This window comes from Nyctibius grandis, chromosome 18, assembly GCF_013368605.1.
Source record: "Nyctibius grandis isolate bNycGra1 chromosome 18, bNycGra1.pri, whole genome shotgun sequence".
NCBI classification, from domain to species: Eukaryota; Metazoa; Chordata; class Aves; order Nyctibiiformes; family Nyctibiidae; genus Nyctibius; species Nyctibius grandis.
In genome coordinates, this window is record NC_090675.1 from 9,427,936 (window position 1) to 9,452,604 (window position 24,669).

General features: G+C 41.4%; 1 protein-coding gene across 1 annotated transcript; it reads right to left on the reverse strand.

The window, feature by feature from the left end:
• Window positions 1-204: 204 nt before the first annotated feature.
• PPM1D (protein phosphatase, Mg2+/Mn2+ dependent 1D) lies at window positions 205-24,669 on the reverse strand. The gene is made up of 6 exons (XM_068415575.1): window positions 24,082-24,669; window positions 17,708-17,936; window positions 15,152-15,276; window positions 5,135-5,325; window positions 4,068-4,310; window positions 205-1,646 (listed from the first exon to the last, which is right to left on the reverse strand). Exons 1-6 carry the CDS (start codon window positions 24,530-24,532, stop codon window positions 1,092-1,094), a joined length of 1,794 nt encoding a protein of 597 aa, XP_068271676.1. The 5' UTR covers window positions 24,533-24,669; the 3' UTR covers window positions 205-1,091.

Sequence of the window (24,669 nt, forward strand, 5' to 3'; positions counted from 1 at the left end):
GTTACACATTCAGTATAAAGTGCCAAGGTGAGTTCCGTAAGAAAGCTCTGAAATATCTTGTTTCATAATAAAGCTCTGTGAAATGTCTTGTTTTGTCAGCCACAGTAAAGAAGGGGAAAGTATGAGATTTTAATAAATACAAAATAAATATGAATGTGCTCAACGAACTTAAGCTTTAAATTAAAAAACAAAAAGGCACCCTCATCAAATTTTCACGTGTTTTATTTAGGTGAACATACACATGGTTCACATACTCCATGAAAATAGTCATAAAATAATTTAAGAACTTATGTTGAAAGGTATTAGCAGCACCATCAGTATTGGAATAGCAGAAAATTCACGCCTCCGTAGGGCATACATTTATGCCTGGATTAAAATGCCATCATTTGTAACAGGGGATGGGAATGGCTTTATAGGATGCTTTTGGGAATCGGAGTTTTAAAACACACACTTTTTTGCTAAATACTTCGACGATTAATGTTACAAAAAATACAACTAAATAAGATACTGCATAGTATTTTAATTAACAGAAAGAAATCGACATTGAGCTGTGTAAAGCAAGACGCAACATCTCTGCTTCCACGTACATTTCATTTCTGAGTAGAGAAATCTAAAATTTAAAACCAAAATATAGACCTAGTGTATTCTCTAAAAGACACATTTCAGGTGGAACGTATAGTACTACGAAAATACATATCTTCCATTCTGTTTAATAATTTACTTTAGTTAAAAAGTTGTGAAATCCTCATCACAAGAAGCGTATACAAATTCATGACTTTAGTAAATTAACAAAAAGGATTTTTTTTTTTTTTAAAACAAGGTTTAGCCCTGCTGTAACAATTATACAAGGGAGAAAAGAGACTACATTTATATGAAGGAATACAAATTTACACACATTTTACAGTGACTTATAGCCTACACATCTACAAAATTCACAGTTATAATACAAGCAAGTACAAGGCTGGGATAAAGCTGTTTGATACCAAAAAAAGTTTCTACTTTAAAAAAAGATAAACAGAGTTTCCAACTTCTGCACCAACTTTAAAATTCCCATCAGACCAAAACACACTTCTTCTGTACACAACTGCCCTTCAGCAAACGCAGACTGCTTTCCTGGGCGGGTGGAAGAGTGAATTGCTGAGCTTCTTCTGGCCCCGCAGGCTGCGGCGCATGGCCAGCTTGTTTGAGTTCTTGCGCTGCGGGGTTGTGGACATGCCTTCTGGTTGGACACTAATGTTTCGACTCAGGCCACGTCTTGGCTTCTTCATAGCTGGGCCAGAGTTGGATTCTTCCAATGTCCTTTTAAAGTTTGCCGTGGGTGTCCTCGCTGCGTCTTGGGCTTTTGTTTGGCCGTTAGGGGACACCTTGAAGCCTTTTTGGTCCGTGCCTGAATTTGCAGAGTTGGAAGGGGAGAGACTGACTGACAAACCATTACTGTAGGATTCCTGTATCCTCAAAGCCAACGCTTTGCTGCACTTCTCCTCCTGCGGGCCTGAATCCTTCAGGGTTGCTCCCGATGAAGGTAAATTGCTTTTGGCAATCTCATTTGGCAGCTCTAAATATTTTTCTGAGATCACGTTGCTGTGCATGAGGGGAGGAATAGGCTCGGAAGCATTCAGTCGTGGCCATGGATCATCTTCTAAAAGCTGAGGGAAAAGAAAAAAAATATTTAGGCATAAATATAATTATTACACCCACATTATCCTTTGAGGGTGGAGACAGCATGTGACAGAACTTCTCTAAATCTTATCAGGGACAGAAAAATCCTACTCCAAAACAGAGTTATCTTTTTTCCACGTTGAGAGCTGGAAGCAGATTCAGACTGTGGATCTGAACTCGGTACTTCGTGCACACCATTTCATAAAAGCATTTATTTCAGTCACCCGATCTGCAAGTGTCTCATAATGGCAGACACGTAACCTGTTCATTCCGAGGGCTGGCCAGCCTTACTCAGCCTGTGTACCTTCCTTTTTGCTGCTATAAAATGCCTAGTTTTACACTCTATAACTTGTAAAGAAAGCAACTCTGTTCCTCACAGCACATCTATCCACTCTCTGTGGAGCACAGTCATTCCATAGGTTGAAGAGAAGCTGCTTAATATGATGTCCTGAGAACCAGGGATTTTCTGAACTCTAACCCTACCTTCAGCTACTCATCTCTTCTGCAGCCTTTGATAAGACTTTTTTTCCTCATTCTCAGTTTTACCAACAGGAAAATGGGGACAATACTTGCTTTCACTATCCACAGGGGGATTATGAAAATTAGCATTTATGCAGTGCCCTGAAGATATGAATTATGACCTTATTAAAGATTTAATTGTGAAGAAATCCCTAGTTACTCAGCAAGTCCTTCAAAAGTAAATTTCAAGGCCACACGACTCTACATACCAATGTAAGGCAAATGACAATGACTGTTTTAAGAAAATAACGTGCTGAAAACTCAAATGCACACACAGTTGAATCAGAGTAAGTCCGTGTAGCATCTCAGATGAATAAAGAGATGCTTTTGAAGTCCCAACCCAGCACAACTTCTGTTCACCTTCAAAAAGAGATCCACGAGTGCTCAGCACTTTCGAAAAATCCATTACTAAGGTTTAATAATATGCACTCCGAAAGAGAAAACAATCAGAATTGTTTCTAGCATCTAGATTTGTTTTTCCACTCCCCTCTACTCCCCTGTTGCTCCCCACGTGTAGATAAAACCATTTAGATAATATTCTTTTACTACATATAGCAACACAACCTTTACTGACGGTATTTGAGAGGTTATTCTTCAACTAGGTTCTTGCAGAACCCGTAAGAAAGCTAGATGACACATGCAGAGCAGCTCTGGCAATTTACTTCATCTGCTCAATTTAATTTTTGAAATTGCGTCTCTAGCCACATGGAACATTAATAAAAAAAATATTTTCATTAAGTCCTTATCCAGAAATGCCACTTCCTGGATATTTTGCTGTCAATGTAGCTCAATGTTTATTCAATGAGTACTGATAATAGATCAACCACAAAACATATGGTACAACTTAAAAAGTCTAGGAGTATTTTGAATTCAAGTACTTTTTCTCCACTCAAGATTTTGCTAGATTTTAAGCTCTTCTCATGTATTTTGCTACACTGGATGGAAGGGAAGGAGACAGAAAGGTTGAACTTGCCATTTTATTAGCAGCTTGTTTCTACCAAGGGAATGTTAAGGACTCCCTTTCTAATTTTTGCTTTCATTTTACTTTGCCCAAAGGACAGTTATCCAAAGATACTGCAGAACATCAAAGGACAGTTACTTAAATCAGGAGCAGCTGGTAATTACTGAAACAAACATCCAACTCATGACTACACTCCAGTTCTTACAAAAAAAAAAACAAACTTCCAAACAGCACAGCTTTATTGTAATGGTTAGAACTTCTAAGGTGAAGAAAGATCTTGTATTATAATGCCTTTTTCTCTGAGAAAGAGCATTAAATCAACCAGGGGAAGATAATAAGATCTTCCAACCCAGAAAGGAAACATTCTTTACAACAATATGTGTTTGAATACATTAACCCATGGGTTACCTTAAAAAAAAACCAACAGCCACAACCAAACAAAACCAAACCAAACCACCCCAAGATGAAGAACACATCTACAAGCAGTCTGCAGTTCATCAGCTGTGTGAGCTATACAAGTACATGGCAAGGCAGGAAAAGAAACTGTAGCCCAGCCTTATTCTCTAAGGGGATGTGTTGGGTTTTTTTCTTTTTTAAACCTCTGACCCCGCAGTCTGATTCCTCTCTTTCAATAGCCTACTGCTGAGTTTGTGTGGGATCTCGGAAAACTCACTTTTAAGAAACAGGGCATTTAAAGTAGTGTGAACTATATGCAGGAAGTTACAGTAATCTGTAATTGTTACAGTTTCTGAAAGTATTACTTCAGTCACTGGCAATGGTCTCACTACACCATTGCCCCAATCCTACACATCACAGTAAGCTGCATAAAAAGAAATTACTATCAGAGAAGGAAAAGGGAGATTGATACATATTTAGTGGGCTCCACACTCAAAAGTGGAACACTTAAAACACTGAAAAAAAATGTTACCTTGACAGGGGGGGTACAGCAGCGGGAGGGTGTCATGGCATTCATATCAGGGCTGCTGTAGCAGGGGCTCTCTGCCAAGTTGAGATACAATTCGTCTTCATTTTCCAAGTTGCTTTTGCTGTCCTGCAACGGTGAGATGCAGATGACGATGGCACTGGTGTTATCGGCACGAAGCATGCGCTGCCTCCACCGGCCCAGTGCTCTGTTCACCAGCATCTTGGCACAAGACTGTCGGTGCTCACCCTGTGTGGTAGAAGAAAGGGACAGAGAAAGCAATCAGCTCCACTTTATAAATGGAAGACGGACAGTTTATGCAGCACAGCCTGAGATATACATTCCTATATATCATGTGCTAAAGTAGCTTGATTCAGAAGCACAAGAGGAAATATTAATTGAAACCTAGAGGAAATATTAATTGAAACCTATCTTCCTTCTTAGTGAAATACAAATTTAAAATCAGTTTACGGTAGAATCCACATATATATGAGTGCTTGAAACCATAAAACTGATGCAATGACTTGCATAAATACCCTCGTTGTAACACATCCCATGGTCTTTCCAAAAGTCTCTCGAGGGGTTTACAGACTATTTACTATCTGATGCTCAGATGCTCCACTATATAAATTCTCAACTGTTTTGTAAAATAAACCAGAGAAGAATTTAATTCAGACTTTGTACAAATAATGTAAAAACAAATAAACAATTGCCTGCATTGTAACATGTGTCTTAATATGAAATAAATTTCATTTTCAGACAACATTTTGCATAACTTCCTTAGAGAAGGGACACGTTATCTTCTTTATTACTCACAGATATCATCCTGGTAGCCAAATTTCCCAAAAATGACAACCAAATCATTTAAACAATGCTAACATGCATGGTGTATTTGACAGTAAACGCAAGCACAGTATCAGCCACATTGTAACTACTTATATGTTGTGGCAAAACTACGAATATGCCTAACCAACAATGCCATTGTTAGGTACTTTTCATACATGCCAGACAAAGCAATTTTTAGAAGAAGAAAGTATTAAGTTTCCACAATGACTTATAGCCACTGCTCTCACCATGAAGTACTTTTTCTCCTCATGATCCTGGCACATGGAGATAGCATCTTGAGGTGGGATCATGTTCCACAGTCCATCACTGCCAAGGATAATATATTTGTGCTTCTGGGGGTCAATTGTGTGCACGCTAGTGTCAGGTTCAGGAGACACAACAAATTCACCACTGTAGAAGTCGTAGCTCCAAAGATCACCTAGCAAAGAAGAAAATGGTTTTGATTTGTTACATGACACACTAGAATATGAATCTTGGAAGCTACAGAAAAACGTTCCCATGAAAACAATTACCATCAGTCTCAAGTCACCAACAATAACACAAAGTTCTCTCAGCACAATTACTGCTCTGCTGCTGTCACTTTCCCATCGTATTTATTAATATGTAGCGATTTAAATAAACACACATTCAAACCAACCTATGTTTATAGGAGGTCGTCTACTCTCTCAAAACTAAGATTTTCAGAAAAAAAGGGAAATATAGCAGATTAAAACCTAGAAAACAGTGAAACCTCAATATCCAAACACAGCCATCTGAGCAATACAGAAACACAGTTCTGTCTTGCTGTGTATGTATCTGTGCGTGCAGGTGCCACAGAGAAGGAACAAAGGAAGAGGGCAGAGGAGGAGGGACTGAAGCCTTTCCCCTATTAATTTCTCTTTCCCATTCCTCCTCCTTCCACAGCATTAGCATCACTTTCAGAGCCCCACAGTGCTGTGTTAGAGCGTCTTTCCAGCTGAACACCATGTGCCAAATCTCAGAGTTGGAAAGAAGCCACAGGAAAGCAGAAAATGAGAGCTAAAGCCTCTCCCTTGGAAGGCCTCATGCAGCAAACCCTTCTATGTTTGCATCTCTCTTGCTATACGAATAAGTTTGGTGTCACCTCACCAGTAACGATGGCCTGAACTGAATCAGAATAACACACCTGAATCAAAACATCTATTGGTGCAAGCGCTTCCTCCAAACCACCCTCAAGTAAAAACCACTCCAAGAGAAAAATGCATTTCCATATCAATTTATTTCAATTTCATTTACCAGGTAGACTTCAATACATACTTTTTCTAAGGTTGGGCCTTTAAATCAAGAATGATATTATGTTCCACTAACACCTTCTCTTCCTTTTTTTTATGTTCGTAGATAGCTTCTTATAGTGATAAGCAACAAAAAGTAACATTATTATTACTTGCAAGCACTGGCTAGATTTTTCTGTGCAGAATACATGGCTTTAAAGTAGAAATTAATTAAAATGTCAAAGTTGAAAAGCATACAGGAGCTTAAGAACTCCAGTTTAAGAGTAAGGTTTTGTCAGGTTTTTTTCTTTGCTTTTTGCTGGCTTCAGAAAGCATGCCCATAGCCACCTTCTGCATCCATCACCACCCTTTTAAAGATAATAAATAACCTTTTTGTCTTCCTACTTCCTTCCATTAGCTTTGCCTTAAGCTATCAACCAGTTGAAAAGACTTTTCCAGAATCAGGAAAGGGAATACTTCAACTCAATTACTCCACTTCACCACAGCCAGCACGGATGGTCCATCCTCATTAAAGCACCAATTCACCTTCATTGCAGCAGCAGACACAAACACATGCTTCTAATAAGTGCTAATTAAAAGCCAAGCCTGCTTGTATAGAGGTGCACTCTCCCTCCCAGACTCACAACAAAGCAAGCCAGCTGGCAACGAGATCAAAATAAATACTGTAACAGAAGAGCTGAGCTGCAGCACAGCAATTATTGTGTATGAATTGCCACGAGAAGCCTTCATGCACTCAGAGTTCTTCCCATCATGCCTGTCATGGACACAGCAGGTAGAATAAACAAGAGCTTGGGAATCTTACAACAACCACATCTTGGAATCAGTGGCAGCATCAATTTCCAACATGCGTAACATTTTTATGCTTTTATTTGCCAGTTTGTTCATCCTCATTTAGGATGAATGACAAATGTTATTAGCTGAATTTTTTTTTAATTAAAAATACTGTGCTGTATGATAAAAATAACCTGATGCTGTTTAATTTTGGTTCATCTACATACATGTCATCATGCCCATCTGCTGCTCTTCCTGAGAAAACAGCTGAGTAATAATCATACCAGTTTCAGAGGCTCTTCAAGAGGAAGGCAGCTCCTCACGGGGATAATCGGGAATATCACATCGGTTATAAAGGGGACTCCAAGGATTATAAACTTGCTGAAGGGCACACAGAGATTCCAGAACACATGTGATGAATTCACACCTGCCAAATCACAGGCCAAACCCCTGACCAGGAGCCCAACCTTCCTCGTTGCCATTGAAAGCCTTCCAACCCCAGTGTCTCTCCTCCACAATGAGCTGCCCTTCTGAGGGCCATGGTGGAGCCATACACCAAGGCTTGACACAGGAATTAATAGCTGCATGCCCTGATTTGCATCAGAACAGCTGCCAGACTAGCTGGTAACAGTTGTCCACATCTTTGGCCAAATCCAGGTGCAAATCTACAACTAAGCCACATCTCTACAGTACTAGCATCATTCTTAACCAGGGAGGGGTTAGAAAGAGAGAAAATTAGATACCTCAAGAAGAAAGTAATTTTTCCTGAAAGCAAATGGTGAAGAGGAGTTAAGACTAGTTCAAGGACTCACAGCTTCAAAGACTAAGTTGATTAAACATGCATCTTTTGGCAGAACACATTCTTTCAAATCATCTCCTGTAGCATCACCTCTGTCAAAGCAGCATTCCAAGTTTGCTGTAGATGTACAGGGAGAACTGAATCTCCATGAGTTTTAAACTCAACTGTACTCATCGTGTATTCAAGCTCAAAAATCTCTAGGAAATACACAACTTATTTACAAAGTTGTACAATGGAATAGCATTAAGGCATGATCAGGTATTAACTGACCAACTCCAGAAAAGTTGGGAGCTACTGAAAGCTCAATGGAGCTCTAGATGTCACAAACAGTAAAAAAAAATAAAGCTTTTGTTCTTTGACTCAGAAAAAAAAATCCACAAAGTATATTCGAAGCCTGAAGTGTATAGAAAAATCCAGATTCTTCCTTTCTCAGCCTAGAAGGAAACAACCAGTACCTGTGATTGCCCCAAAGAAAAGGGAAGATTGCCTCCAGTGTTCATCTTTCCTCAGTCTACTCCCATAAACCCACAAACTCAGAGTACTCAAGCAGGCCACTGATCCTTGGTAGAGCAGTACTGCATAGAGAGCACTGCACTTAAACAATAATTCTCACAGATCCTTCAACTCCAAACCAGCAGAGGCCAACCCATGTCACCAGGGTGAGGTACTATTTTTTTTTTTTAATTTATTTTTTTCCTGAAGGGCAGAGCAGCACAGATTAAGCCAATGCTTTTTAGAGCTGCTGCATAGATAGAATACTGATGTCAGCTGTGTTTCTCTCTCTGGCCAGCTGGAGAGCACAGCATCCACAGCAGCTGAGGAACACAGGACAAACTCAGGAAGAGTCACTTTACATGGCACAGGCTGTTACAATTCTGGGAAGGAAAAAGGGAGAGGAAAGTAAGCCAGAAAGCAGAGTACACTTTTCCCCAGGTGTTTCAAAGTGCTCTGAAATCTTTCATTCTGTCCCAAAGCAAGCAGACAGACAAGTGACCCTTCACAGACAGGGAAGCCACGACAGCAAGATGGTGTGATATGCCAAAGGTTAGTATTACAGACCTGGAACGCCAGGCGCTCAGACTTCACTTTGTGAGCATACTATTTTTGTTCCAAATTAAAAACCAAACGTTTACAAAACTTAACAATCGTATTCTCTAAAAACTTAGAGATATTTCTCTTGGTGTGAGGCTTCCATATTTCTTTTCCAAACAAAAAAGAAATAGTATTAATGTAGTTCCATATTTTCCAGAAAAATCATACCTGTTTCTTAGTCATGACTTAAACCAGAATAATAGAGAGATCTACACAAAAATTACATCTTACAAAATCAAAAAATAGATGTTTGAAACCATATACTAAAGGAACAGGAAACTAATTTAGCTACCTATAAGAACATATCACAATATGTAGTCTATCTTATCTGCTTACTATTACCTTTTAAAATACAATGGAAAAAAAAACTACTTGTAACTCAGCTGCTGCCAGGAAAGTAATTGAAGTTACAAACAAAAACACCCGTCATATAAGTAGACTGGATTGGATTAAGCCCAAAGCCTTCTTATAGCAAAAGTATGTTCAGAAGTCATATAAATCAAGTCTTTCATTTATCTTTCTGGAGCATGCTGTTTTGAATACAAAAATATCTTCTGGTTTTAATAGAGGAAAGAAAAGTTTATTTTTATAAGTCAGTCCAAAACGAAAACCCAGTTTGATTAATCCCAGATCTTTTTAAATCAAAGTTTTATCTAAAAGGTCTGTAACACAAAGAGAAGCCTTGCAGAACTTCCTTTTTCACTGCCAGTGAGGCAGTGCTGCTAGGAAGGGAGACAAATCTCAGCAAGGATACGGACAGTAACCACTGAAAACCACTCAGGCTGAGCTGGGGTGGAAAACGTTGTCACCAAAGCTCATGGCAACCCAGTCCTGTAGCCACAAGAGGGCATCTTGACAGCAGCCTAAAGACGAAGGCAACCCCATGTCCCATTCACACAACCCAGGACTGATTAAAGACAGTCCAGTCTGAGGGATGGAGACAAAACTGAAGGTCGCAGTGAGCAGAAGAGTTACACAGAAGCATTTGAGACTTTAAAACTTTCACTGCTTCTTTAGGAGTGCTTTTGTAGGAACTTCTTTTACATACTCTTTCAGTCAAACCTGTTGAAAGAATGCCACCCTCAACACTATGCTGAAAAGGAAAGCACAGGCAAGAGAACGGTATTTCAACAGCAAATTAAACAAATCACTGCATTTCAAATTAATGGTGAACTAAAAGCTGCTCATGAAGCAGTCTCCACCATGACTGCTCATCTCTGCTTGTATGTTAGCAAAGTCACAGGCAAGAGAAAAAAAAAAAGGTGTCTGTCTAGGGCTATGCCAGAGCACACTGCATGAGAAAGGCCTGCAGGAGTAGAAGTGGAGAGCTAAAATAGCGTGCAGAAAGCTACTCACGATTTCTGGCCTTGAATTAAATCCTTCAAATGAATGCTAAGGTAGAATTTCAAGCTTCAAAAGACAATCCTAGACAGCATTTGCTTAGCTGAAGACACGGGGTAAAACAGAAGAATGCACTGACCAAACCTGAATAAAGCTCTACCGTTAGGAGAACAGTTTTATTATTGCTTTTCTACACTGCCAAAGAAGAGAGAGCTGAAGAGGCACGCACAGAGACCTCCAGGCTGCCAAAGGCAGGGGGAGAGCCCCAAACTTTCTCATTTGAGCTACATGGATCCACATGTGCCTTCACATTATCTGTACAACACACAGATCCGCAATGTAAAGTACATACTCTGCATTTTGTGCAGGCACACATATATATATTTTGTCTTAGGGGTGAAGAAAATTATACAAGCTAGAGCAAGACATCCCTAGGACAGGACTAGAATCCCCAAATGCACCTCAAGTTTGTCTGGTTTTATATAGATAAAATTAAAAAAGCAGTCATCAATAAAACCTGGAAAACACTATGTGCTACTTAAATATAACTTAGTAGCTTACGCAATTCAATTTGGTCTTCATGGAGGGGCCTACAAAGGAACAGGGAAGAAGAACTAAGCAGCAGACACTGTGTAGCAACTGTGCCCATTCTAGTTGGTAACTTAAAAAAAAAAAAGTTAAATGCATGTAAAAAAACCCTAAACCCTTATACAGGAATCTACTTCGATCATTTGAGGTCAGCCATACCCTCTTCTCTAGGGTTTCGTGGTATGTGTGTTCAGAGAGCTTCACAAAGCAATTCTGGCATCCAGTAGTTGCCCTGGAAAACAGCTTCCATATCCCTGTCAGAGCCAACGTTCTTGTAGCAGCTATACATTGAGCATTCCCTGTTCTGGTACATAACTCTCTTTAGGGGTCAGCAGGAAAAACATGTTCTTATGAAAAGACTGCATGGTGGAGGCCACTCCACCTAAAATATGGGGGTATTATATTTCTACATTAAAAAAAACAGGGAAAAAGATACTTCGTGTTGCCACATGAATGAGTGTTTCACTAACGGGCTCTTGGTTCAGGTTTCATCATTCATGAATTTAACCCCCCCACCCCAAACAGCTACAGTACTGCGAGGCAATCCCTTACTACATAACCCTTTTGACAGCTGCAAATTTACTACATCTAGACCTGAACTAATTTACCAACAAGGGAGACCCCATAAGGTTTAAAAAACAATCAAGACCTATTTCTGCCATCACACCACGCATTACCAGTCAACTTGATCAGGCTGGGGCACAGCTGGGGATATGAACTTAAATAGCAACTGAAGAAAACTACAATGAGTTTAAGTTATACTCACTGTCAACCTACAAAGCTCAGTGATTAATCACACCATTTGTCTACTTGTTTCTACATTCTGTTCTTGTTTCAAGTTATACCATAAGATACTCAGAGCTCAGACTGGAGCTTTTCTACACATCCCCTACTTTGTACACCATCTTTGAAAGTTACACACATGGCCAGATTTTACTTCAAAATCAATTTCCAAAGATCAAAACTCTTTGTTCCATATTTCTACAATGGGTTCAACACATGGGAACAACACACACATCATCTTGTACACTTATAGCCTTGTGCTTCTCATCCCAGGAACCGGTCTAAGGTAATGTATTTAGACAGATGGCACAGCTGAAACATAACCTTTCTGCTAGCATATATCTGGTGTTTATGTTCTACATACACAGAGCAGGTTATTTCCCCCAAGACACACACGTGTAAGCATGCTCACGGGAGTCTACAACACCTTCCCGAGTGCCACACGGAGTTACCATCTCCACAGGGAGACAACACATGATGCAATGACACATGGAGTCTTCGAAACACACAAGCAAGTTACAGGGTGGCTTGTTGCCCCTGTGCATCTGCTCTACAGTATCCAGCAATTTGCACACCCACAGCCTTGATCCAAGGGGATTCAAGGAATTTGAGTTACATCACACCTGTTTTAGGGACAGGCATATAAAATAGAGAGTTACCATGAAAATACGGGTGTAACTCAAATGGTTACACTCTAAGGAAGCAAAAGGCTCTTCTGATCAGAATGGGTAGGAAGTCCTGAGGTGAACAATTCTGAGATTGCACAGGATTTATAAGTATCTATTACAAGGCAAATTGGTATAAAGATGTTTTCATTGCCCAGAAAAGGTTAGTAGAAGTAGCTATGCTTAAAATGCAGCAGAGTCTGCTAGAGTTTAAAATATTTCATTAGAAGACTTAAAACCTGTATACAGTAAAAGCAGCACACAGATACTTCACAGAGTCAGTATGAAGCCTAGATATTTCTGACTTGTTATGGGGCTATAAATAAATTAAACATTACTTAAATGCAGTCACTACTGTCGTGAGAAGCAGCGGTAATAAAAAGTACATATCACAAATGCTTATTTTAGGGCAGAAAGACACTGTCAGAACAGTAAAGGGAACGTCAACAGAATTAATCTGGCCAGAAGGACTTCTACTGCACCAGCATCCTTTCTGCTGTCCCAACATTTGACCAATGCAATACTTTTCCAGCGTTTTATTCCTGCTATTTCTGAAACCTCTGCTGTACTCCTTACAATGAGTGCTAGACTTAAGGACTGGATAAGAGACAAGACTACATCAACATATTTTAAAGTGTTGTAAGAGAAAGACAAACTTTAAAAAAACCCACCTATGTTCTAAATTTTAGAGGTTTTAATCAGATAATCTTCCCATTTTAAAGATAGTAAATTCACAACTCTAGGTTTCTCTTCATGGTGCAAAGCAGAGTGTCGACAAACTCTCTAAAAATTATTGTCCAGTCTGGGATCTGTATGGGATTTCTATCAAGAATAACAACAGAGTTTGCACTTAGCAAAAAGGATCACTGTGCTAGATCTCAGTGGGATGGACTGGAGTAGTGAGAACCTGTATACGTCAACACTGACAGTTACTACTCTGCTTGGAGAGGCTCCAACGCAGCAGTGCTGTGCCAACCAGGGCAGCAACCTGGGAGTCAGCCAAGAGGTCGAGCAGGCCTCAACAGAACGAATGCAAACGGCTTTAGTCATGGTAGGTCTTTTGTAAGCAGCGTAAGGGGCATGGCTGGCCTCAGAAAGAAGTTAAATCCTGTTTCCAAACTGTGAGCGTCTGTGCACCATCTGGGTCCTACAGAGCGAAGCAGCTGCGTTCCCTTTGCCAGGAGGTTTCATACCTCCTCAGACGGGGACGTGAAGAGGCTACGGAGGCTGCTCGAGCAGGCAAACACCAAAACACTGCCACGTTGTAAACCTGTTTCTCCATTATTTGAAGATGCCAAAGCCCTCTTTTAAGCTTTCAAACCTGTTAACTTTTGACATGAAGAACTGTTAAAAGATAGGTGTTCTCATTTCTTGGACCTGAAGCTTTCCAGTAATCCTCTTCATCCACATAATGGGAAAGAATGCGACAGGGGGCCAACAGATGCATCATTCCTTGAATTCCCATCTGCACGCAAAACCCAGCCAAATCCTTTTGTTCGACTTGCTGAGAGCAATCGGATCAAGTCATCAAGCTATTTAGACAAACAATAAACTTGCAATCATAGGAATGAAAGATTCATCAAAATTAAGCACCCACTTTTTGTAATCTATGAGGCACACGTACCCTCCTGCAGAAATGGGGAAAAGAGGAATATATTGCTCAGTGGATGAATCTCTGTTTGCTAGTCATCTATTAACTCTGAAGGATTCCTCAAACTCTCAAGTCAGTTTTACTAAGCATAAAATAAGCATCTATCTTGCTTAAAATATGACACATAAAGACTCGTAAGTTACAGAGGAAAAAGTCCATAAAATTAAAATTTTATTTTTATTAAAAGATAAACTTCAGCCACCTAGCCACCTGTGACTCCTTCCTTGATATACAGTTACCTTTTACAATGTTATCACTGCAAAATTCTTCTTAACACTGGACAAATCCTTGTGAAACTGGTATCACTGCCTTTGGAATAAGGCACAATAATGCTATGGAATTATCAAGACGACCACAGTCCCAAAAACAGCCTGTCCTCATGCCACACTGCCAGCTGATCTAGGAACACTGACAACACTATCACGTAACTGTCACGCTTGCCAAGAAGAAATTAAGTCACAGTACAGTTTTCACAGGTAAAAATATGATACCACATTTCCATAAAATCGAACCTATACTGGGTATATCCGGATAGAGAATTCTTCACTGGGGCAAAGCGAAGAAGGAAGGAAACAAACAAAATGAACTGCAGAAGACTGGAATTCTGCAATGAAAATTTAAGGGAAAAAAACCTGACCCAAAAAACACTAACACTCATGGGCAAGAGGTATCCAAAGATTAAGTTATGAAGCATTTCCCAAAAACCATTCATAACAAGTTTGCTTGGTACTGTAACAGGCCTTTTTGTCCTCTGAATAAAGTTCCTCAAAGATAGTTTCCCATTACTAAGACTCCTGTGCAAAGGCAAGTTATAGATAAAACACAGACTTGACTTTCATCGCTTTGTTCACTCTGTGCCAAGTCTTGAAAGAAACAGATTCACCACACAAGGAAGACCAAAAGTTATTCGTACGTTATACTATTACCAACAACTAGTCAAAAATTATAGTCCTACTACTTTAGTAAGAAAAAGACACAGGTGCTCTCCATCTTGGAGACACATACTGCTTTGTACGTTTCCATTAGCAACAGAAATGAAGTACCATCCCTTGTAAGACTGACATTGAAAATCCTACATGTTGTAGGGCAAGTCCTTCGCTCACCAATGACACCTTCTACAGCTTCATTTGAAAAATGAAATCCATATTGTATTAAAACTACTGTAAAAAGTCCCAGACTTTCAGAAGGTCTTGTAATCAAGGCAAGCAAGTAAATCCCTCTAAACTATGTTTTGGCAAACATAGTTCAGTTCTGGTGGCCTGTATGCAGTGGTGTCTCACCTTCCAAGCAGGGGCATGACTTACCAAGTGCTCTAGCAACTGCCAGGAAGGGAATCTGGTCAATGACGGTGCTGCGGCGCACAGGGCCGTTGTGAGTCAGACGAGGCCTCTTCCAAACGACACGATTCACGCCAGACTTGTTGATCACACTAAAACCATCAGAAAGAGGCAGGGGTTAAAAAGGAATGGAAATAAAAGCATGAAGTTAGTTTCAGTGACACAAAACCAGTTAAATATGCAAATATAGAATCAATAACAGCAGCACCCTCAGGGAAGTCCACAGCACAATTAAACATTTCAAAACACACGGTATCACTCAGTTTCATTCTGTATTAAGCCGAAGGGAAAAGTGAGAGATGAAGGACAGAAGAAAAGAAAAAGCAGGGGAATGAAGACCTGGAAGAAATTCTGGCTGGCTGCAACAACCAGATGTAAGAATATCTTTTTAATCTGTCAGAGAAAAGGCAGAACTGAATTTCCTTTCCTCAGATGAGGACCATCAATATCAACTCACTCGGATGGAAATATCATGTAGTTCCTCCTTCAGTTTTCTCCATCTGCCAAAGTTTGGCAGCGAAAAGCAGCACAGTATAGTTGAAAAAACAAACCAGAAAGGAGCAGCCTTCTGTAGGGATTTCCTTAATGCTGCACCAACACGAGGCAGAAATAGGAGTTGTTCGTAGCTGCTATCTGCTGAAAGCAGGATATAGGAAGAAACAGCTCTGCATTTGAATGTTAACACCTGCTCTAAGACACTGAGCACTGGTTTTAGTTCTCACAGATGGCATTAGAAGGGTCAAAGGAGAAGCTACAGAGCAGGTAAATGAGGCAGCTGTTAACAGGTAGGGAAGAGAGAACAACAGAGAGCCATCAAGGAAGAAAAGGCAATGGAACAGGGAACTAGCAAAGCTTGGCCCCCACCAAGTTAAGAACTAGATACTTAAAAGCTAGCTTTTATCCAAGGAACAGCCATTGGTAATTAGAATCTGAGAAGCTCTGGAACAGCCTCAAGATTCCTCATACTGAAGCTATTCAAGATGCACTTCCTGAGACTTCAAAGGCCTTAACAACAAGGGCATGTTTAGCTCCATCCTTTCGCATGCACAGTACGGCAGTCACAAACACCACATCCTAAAAATCAATCTCATCCACTTGTACAACTGATGCCCACACAAAGCTAACTTCAGTCATTATCTGAAAGATCTCATCCCACACTCAGACTGTTACTAGGACAATACCATTTTTAATGGAAGATTCAATTATGCTCTCCCATTAACTTCTCCCAATTCACTCTCACGAAAGAGAAGACATTAATAAGCATAGTTGCACAGTTCCACCTCACTCCCACCATTTGCCTCACAACAGCCTGCAACAGCCAGCCTGGGAAAAACAGAAAGAGCACCAGTAAAAATATATATTTTTTTTTTTTAAGAAGATTTTTTAACCATTCCTGCTGATATGATGTTCCAAGGAACTCTTCTTTGAAGCTTCAGAGACTTGCAATCTCCAAGATACAGAACTTGGAAACCCACACATTTACAAGTACTAACCTAGCAAAACTACAAGTTACCCTTTCTGGAAAGCTGCCATCCCCAGTACAGCTGACTGATCAACTGCCACCTGCTAGAGATACAAGTATCTGCAGGTTAATGACCTGACAGCGTTCTTGTATGAATGTTGTCAACAGGAAAACTTCCAGTGATCTCTGCCTCTGAACTGCTAAGAGAAGGAAACCATGCCCATCCATCTGGTGTGGTACTGCAGAACGAAAGAACAGAGAGCTCCCGTGAAGCTATGCCAAATGTGAGCCCTGAGGTTTGTCTCAAAACATTAGTGCCATCTGATAAACCTGCCTGCTTTCCTCCTCAGTCACAGGGAACACGCATCAACCACAACTCGGGGGTGTTCTAACATCTGCCAGCTCCTGGCAGGGAAGAAATTACTAATGCAGAGATACACGTTAAAATGTGGTATTGTAACATTTTAAGTGTATATTTAAACACAGCAAATGCAGTATCTTGTTTCAAATCTAACATTTTTTTATGTTCCTTAAGCAGAAGCTTTGAAGAGCCTGCTCAACAGCTGCCATTCTCATCTCAGGAACAATGCAGAATGCATGAGAAATTATAGGGCATTTTGTGTCAAAACTGCCCCGTTTCCACCATTTGACAAAACAGATATTCCAGAGCTCGTGTCGTTATCTATATGGAAAGGCATTTTTTTTCCCCTCAGATTTTAATGAAAAATAGGTCAAATATCAGTATCCCTACTTTCAAAGTTTTCAGTGAACTTTTATAATTGTAACCACACCTCAGCTGCACAGGAATCCACCAGGAAATTAAACTTTTGTTTATACCATAAACCACTAGCAAAAAGTACAACAGTGTAACAACGGATCACTATAACTTATTCCCCAACAAGCTAGAAAAAAACCAGCTTAGGGAAGGAATATAAACAGACTACAAGATTCACCAGCATGCTTGCCCCCCTAAAACAAGCAAGCTTAAGCCTAGTTCAGTCAGAAAGAAACAAATAGCACCCAGGGATCAAACCTGAAGTAAAAAGCACAGAGACAGTTACCTGCCCCCAAGGCCTTCAATTCTTTCCCTTTCTTTGGGAAGTTCTGGCTTGTGGTCCTGTGTCACCTCCACAGCTCTCACAAAGTCGTCTTTGGGGTCATCCTGGACTCCAAGCACCACTCCAGAATCGCCAACATGAGCAACGTACATCTTCGACCCACGGATAATTACCACACTGGCAGTAGTTCCCGACGTGCTTGGGAGACCTGTCATGGTCTTCGGCCACTCTGCTGCAATGAGAAAAAAAGGCAAATAAAAACAACTTTGTTTTTGATTCTGTGGAACTGGTAATGTTTTGAAGATCGAGATGAAGGGTGTGTCACAGAGGCTTGCGTAACGTTACAATACAGTGTGTGCCTAACTATAGTATGGGCAGGCAAACCAGGGCCCTCAGGTCCCCCCTCACTTTTGTTAACATCACTTCCCTAGCTACAGCTTAAATTGATGCATATACACATAAAGCCAGTATCAAAGCACCAAGATAGGATTAAAAATGTGCCTTCTCCGGTTTAATATTCCAAGCATCACTAGAAGACCATGGGGGAAGATGTGCTCCTTGAGTGTTAAACAGGATCGATCAAGCGTTTTGTTAAGATCTGCTGTTCACTTCCCTGTCTGAAGAGGTAGAAACATTATAAATCAGGTCATTTTGTCCAGACATTTGACTGGCAATCAGCTTTTCTGGACGTTCCTGATCCCCTCGCCAGGAAAGAAAATGCTATTTTATTTTTATATGCTGAACAACATTTTAAGTTGAATAACATCTCAACTGTTTTATTCACATTTCCTTTTGGAGGACTGAATAATGCAGACTATTTAAGTATGCTATCCATAACCCAACATCAAATCATCTGCAGAAGATATCCCTTGAATTCAGAACAATAAAATACCTATACTAGTGTGAACTGCACACAGTTACAGAAATCTCCTCCTTTCTCAACTGCTTTGCCCTCAAAACACTGATGTTAATTTCCTATCACACTACCCTCCCCATTTATGTCCAACCCAAATTTCTCTTTCACGCCTTTTCTTTTCTACTTTTGTGTCTACACACCCAAGTTCATCTTCCAAAACTCCACAAAATGATTGAGACATCTCAATTAAGAAAGATTAGCCATACCAGTCCTCCTCCCTATTTCAGCACCCTCAGAAGACAGAACTCAAGCTCCCAGTTATCACTTGATTTCAACTGTCAACAGCAACCTCATGTTTCTTCTTCACTGCACCCACTCATGTCTTCAGACAAACTCAGAAGGAAGACTCATCTCCTTGTCACATTCTATCTTCTGCACTTCACAAGTCACACTCACACAGTACAACATAACAAATTCCCCTGTGATACACACTCTGTTTGCAGCAAACACCCAAGCCAGACTGCCGAAGCACTGTACTATTCATCTTCCTACGGCACAACAAACACACAAGAAAAAAAAAAAAACAAAACATAATCAGGCCTTCCCTGTTGTGAAAACAGATATTTTAAACTTCAGAAGTTATAAGCAGAAGCAAAAGATGAAGAACTTAAGTTCTAGTGCCACTAAACGATGTGCAATGCCCGAGGCAAGAAAGAGAAGACATGGAAGACGTGCTGAAAGAGAAGCAGAATCATATAGGCAGCCTGATGATAAAAGCTGCATTTCCTCAGTGTTAGCTACCAAGATATCCAGCATAATTTAAACATTTAAGTTCTAACAGAGTTCTAGCTTTGTGTTCTAAATACTAAAATACGCCTTCTCCCTAGGAGTAGCTTTATTTCAAGAACACAAACACTCAATCAGCTTATTGGAAGTACTTTGTCTGGCAATTTTAACTGTGGATATTAAATCTAACACATTCCAAATGGAAAGCAAATGAGGGAGGAAGCCAAGTGGTAATGAGGACTTCAACCATGCACTTAAAGAAAACAAGCTGCAACTAATGAGTTTCTGTCAGTGTAACAACCCCTCAATAGCAATAAAATATATTAGAGAGTCAGATCAGTCTTTATGGGCCTGACGAGCACAGAGAGTGAAATCATCCACTTAGGAGAAAGAACGATACAGCAGCCTCAGATTTTAGGCTCCAACAGAACCAGAAATTAAATCTGCCTGTCATCAAGGGATTTTAGTTTATGCCTTGCTCCTGTTTAGAGATAAGTACTATATATAGCATCGCATATTCCTTTCTTTAGAGATTGTGTCTCATCAGAAATTAACAACAGTGTCAAAACTCCTGAGTTTTCTTCTGAGCTCAAGTATTAAAGTCACTTACCCGACTCCTCCACGCATCAGAGGCATGTTGTTAAGAATCCTGTAACTTAAGCAATAGCACATCTTCCTAAAACAATTTTTCCCCCTACTTGAAAAACACTACCCTTCACTCAGTTTTGTAACGCTGAGTTCGTGAACTCCACTGGTTTTGTAGCTGGCACGTCAGCTGGCAAATTGAAACTGTCACCTACTGCCCAGGACAGGAAGAATAAAGTGTTTTGTTTCATGAAATTTGACTTGGTTACACCTTTTCTTTCCCTTGTTCATTTGAAAGAAAAAAAACACAAACACATTTTAGTGCAAACTAGATTGAACCCCTAAAACCAAGCATATGCAGGACACTATCATCAAGAATTTCTTCTTCCCTGCTGAATTCTTTTCCTACCTACTACCATGACCCAGCAAAACTCGCCAAATGCTATTTTTAGAGCCTACTCTCATTACCTTGTTCTTTTTCTTGTATTTAGATGCAAGATACAAGACAAAATATTATTTTGACTTTAAAAAAAGTCTGTATTTCTTTTGTAAGATACCACAACAGTCCAAATGATCAGATATGATCAAAGGGCATTTTCTCTTCTAATAAATTAACTGAGAATTTTCCAGTTTAACAGATGCACTTCCCACTCTTCCAAGGAAAAAAAAGAAAAAAAAGAACACGTTAAGTGTTCAAGATACCTGAAGCTATCATCTTTATAATCTAGTTTGTTCCTTACAACAGTAGACAATTTCAAGAGACAAATCCATGCAGTTTTCCAGGACTAAGTTGTTTATACACAACTTGCAATTACTACTTAGTTTTTTCACCCTTCTTCTGGTGGAGGGACTGGAGAGATGGGTAGGAATTGGTTTAAAACAAACAACCCATCCCAAACGGTGTATCTGTTACACCAAAATATGGATCCTACACCTGGATACCACACCTGTAACAGAAAAAAATACTCTGGCACAGTCTAAAAAGCAAATTCACTTCTGATGGTGGGTGTGTGATCTGAAACACACCGACTGCTCCAAAACGCGTTTGCGGAAGTTCTGCTCCTGTTTATTTTTGAGAATGATTCAGAATTATTCTGAGAATCAAAAATTACTAAAGAATATATTTCCTTTTTATTTCAATGGTTTTATAAACATTAAGTCAAACTACAATACCTCATTTAAAATTAGTTTGATTCCAAAATTCTTATTAAACTTTCAGAAAATAAATGCAATATGAACTTTTAATACAGCAATAGACCCTAAAAATTTTACATTATCTTCAAAATCTTCACTGTCTCAAGTGGTCCATGTCCTTTTCAGACAAGAATACTCTTAAACATTTCTAAGAATAATCCTGAAATCATGAGTTTGCAGTGAAAATTACAAAAAACCTTGCTATTATACAATAGATGAAAATATTGTTTGACTTTTATTGCTTCAGTTAAATTTAATGGGAAGAGTTATAACCAAAGCATAAGTATGCAACTCTCTAAATTGTAACTAGTAATGCTGAAAAATGATTTTAATAGTATCAAGCTAAATACAACATTTAAAAACAAGCTCTTGGCTCTACAAATAATGAATTACCCAAGAAACAAACCTATGCAATCCTCAGTGAACTCACATCAAAATCTGGGACCTCATGCATATGCTTTTTGTAAACACCTTTCCTACCCACTGCCAGTTGTAGAAACTTTTACTCCAGAAGCTCTTTAGCATACAGTGAATTTTATTACTATATAATTGACCCAAAAATTATCAGCAATGACAAAGGGATATTCTTCTGTTTCAATTTTACTGCTACTCTCATCATTAACAGGTTTCCTGTCTACCACAGGAGATGGACACCAGGACGACCCCACAGCTTCCAAGAACAGAGCAGCTGAGTATGAGCTTCTCTTCCAACGGCCACCAACTGGAAGCAATAAAGACTCCACCCTTCACACCAAAAATCCAAACCATTCTCCCACCCCCATTTCAAAACACCCAGTCTCCCTTTCATGTCCATAGTGTCACCAAAAGACCGTTAAAGATCTGGTCTACATATGAGAATATGGAAAATTATTTATGATAAGTAAAATTTGCACCAGGATTCCATAACACAGTGAGAAGCTATAAACTAGATATATTAATGCTTTCATCCCATAAAACTCTGGCTGTTATGCACATGCAGCAGAAATCAGTGAGACTAAACACGCTACGTAGAAGTTTACTACACAGCCTACCTAAACCTGTCATCAAATGCTCATAGCCAGAGCTATGGTGTTTCTCACAACAATTTAAATTGATTCCACAACCCAAGTACTCTTTGCTAAACACTCATTACTAAAATAGCACTTCCTGCATTCTGCCACTTCACTCCACCTCTCTCCATTTGGTATTCACACATAGTGAGTGACAAATAACACATCGGGGATACTACAATTAGACAACTAAACTCCTTATCTTTCTCCCTCACACCACCTTCCCCTATTCACACATCTTTCTCCTTATCATGCAAGTCTGCAGCCCAGGAGGTCGTGTACCACTCACCACTTGCTCCCCAGCACCAAGGTTGTGGTCAAGTTCTGGTGCTTCTAAAATTCACACCCTTTCCTTTCTGTCAATATCGGTGTGCCCTCAACCTTGCCATTCCTTCCCCCGTGTCTTTTCAAGTATCTGACATTTGCACAACTTCTCCATTTTGCTCTTCAAGAAAAAGGAAAAAGAAAATGAAACTGTTTTGCCACTATAACCCCCCCCCACCCAGGAATCACTTAGTTGAAACCCTATGGTGTCCTAAGTGCAATTCTTGCTTTTCACGTGTGCCTCCCAAGCCCAGCTGTCGGTATCGCTACGTTCTTGATCCAGTTCCACTGTGTTGCACTCCTGCCTGCCTGTCTTCAGATGCTGTTCACTGTTATATTTTCTCTTGCTGGGGTTTTTGAATACATAAAGGCATACACAATACACACACACGCTACATATTACATATAAACAACAGCCATCCCCTAAGCCATAACCTCCACCTTACCAAGAAAAAAAAAAATCCCTTTCAGAAACTCAATTCTGCAGTGACACTAGATCCCGGGGAGAAGGAAGAGTACAAGAACGATCAGTCACCTGTCTTGTCACTCTCCTCTCCTTTACTCTTACCTATTCAGGACCCCAACTTCCATCCTACTGCAGTTAACCAACCAATCTACACAATCTTCAGGATACCGAGTGTGTGTTCGGTGTTGCCAGGTACCCTGCACATTCCCTGATACTCGAACAATAAAACGAGTGAACTATTACCCTTTACGAAACAGCCACATTTTGAATCCTTCCATCAGGACTCGATGGAAACAGCTGGAATCAAGGCACAGTTAGGGAAAAAACACTGTCCCAGCCCACTTAAGGTTGGTGGCTAAATTTACTTTTTAGGTAAGGTTGCTAAAATTACTTCCCCCCCCCGCCCTTTTCATGATACTCTAGACAAGGGAAATCTAAGGGAGGAGTTCCATGCCATTCCCCAAGGCAACAACATGAAGACCTCCCAATAAATCCAATTTGGAGACTTGCAACACCCTGAAAACAAACTGCAGCTCTATAATCACACATCTTCAGCTACATAGCACAATCGTCCTGCAATTTGTCCTCACCCTCTGATTCTATCTTCTCTCCCAGTTTGCTTTCCAGTTTTTCTTGTTTTACCGAATTACTTGATTCAACATCTCAAATCCCGCTTTCTCCTCTCCTCCCTATTCTCCGCACCCAGCTGGTTGCGATGCCACCAGCCGCGCGGGTGCCCCGCTCCTGAGCGGGGATGGAGGGAGGCTTTCAAGCACGCAACTCACAATAGTGCGGGGGGTGCGGGGAGCGGGGCGGGGGGAGAAAAAGGCGGTTAAACGGGACGTCCCACGCTCAGGGGATACCAGCGCATGGGGCAAGGGAGCGACCGGCGCCGCGGGGGGATGCCGGGGGCACGCAGGTGGGCAGGGGGGTTTGCGGTCCCCGCAGTTCTCATGGCTGGGCCCTGCAGAGAGGAGAAGAGGAACCCAAGGGAGCGGCGGCGAAAGGCCGCGGGCCGGGAGCGCTACCCGCTGCCCCGGCGGGGGGACCGAGGCGGGAGGGGACGGGGCCCGGCGACGCGGGGGCGGCGGGAAGGCGCCAGTCGCGCGTAACTTACGCAGCTTTTTCCACATGGCGCGGTGGCAAGCGATGAAGCCCTTGCGCAGGGCCGCGCACACCTCGGCCGGCTCCGCCGAGCCGAAGCCCTTCTGCTTCTTGATGAAGCCCCACAGGTTCTCCCGGGCGAACTGGGCCGCCTCCCGCCCGCCGTGCCCGTCGCACACGGCGAAGAAGGCCACGGAGCGGCGCGGGCGCCGGCCGGAGCCGGGGCCGGGCGGCAGCGCTCCCTCCTCCGGCGCCCGCGGGCTCCCTCCCCTCCGCCGGCCGCTCTCGGCGAGGGGCTCGGCGACGCGCGGGCCTCCGGGCGCCGTTCCGCCTTTGTGCGGGGGGCCGCGCTCCGCCTCGGCCGCCGGCTCGGGCTCCACCACGATCTGGGTCACGTCCTCCATGTATTTCCTGCCGCCCTGGTCGGAGTACACGCTCACCCCCAGCGAGTACAGCCCCTCCATGGGGGGGAGGCAGCCCCGGCGCGGCGGCGCCCGCCGCTCCCCGCCCGCGATGGCTCCGCGCCCGCCGCCGCGGACTATTGTTGCTGGCGGCGGCGCCGCTCGGGCATGTCCGCGGTGCCGCACCGCGCCGCCCGCCT

Bases quoted from the DNA above. Each gene is read 5' to 3' on its own strand.
- PPM1D (XM_068415575.1), bottom strand. From the start codon at position 24,532: ATGGAGGGGCTGTACTCGCTGGGGGTGAGCGTGTACTCCGACCAGGGC. The intron at 17,937-24,081 runs GTAAGTTACGCG...TTCTCATTGCAG, and splicing joins CGCCATGTGGAAAAAGCTGC to CAGAGTGGCCGAAGACCATG. The intron at 4,311-5,134 runs GTGAGAGCAGTG...TCTACCACACAG, and splicing joins AGGAGAAAAAGTACTTCATG to GGTGAGCACCGACAGTCTTG.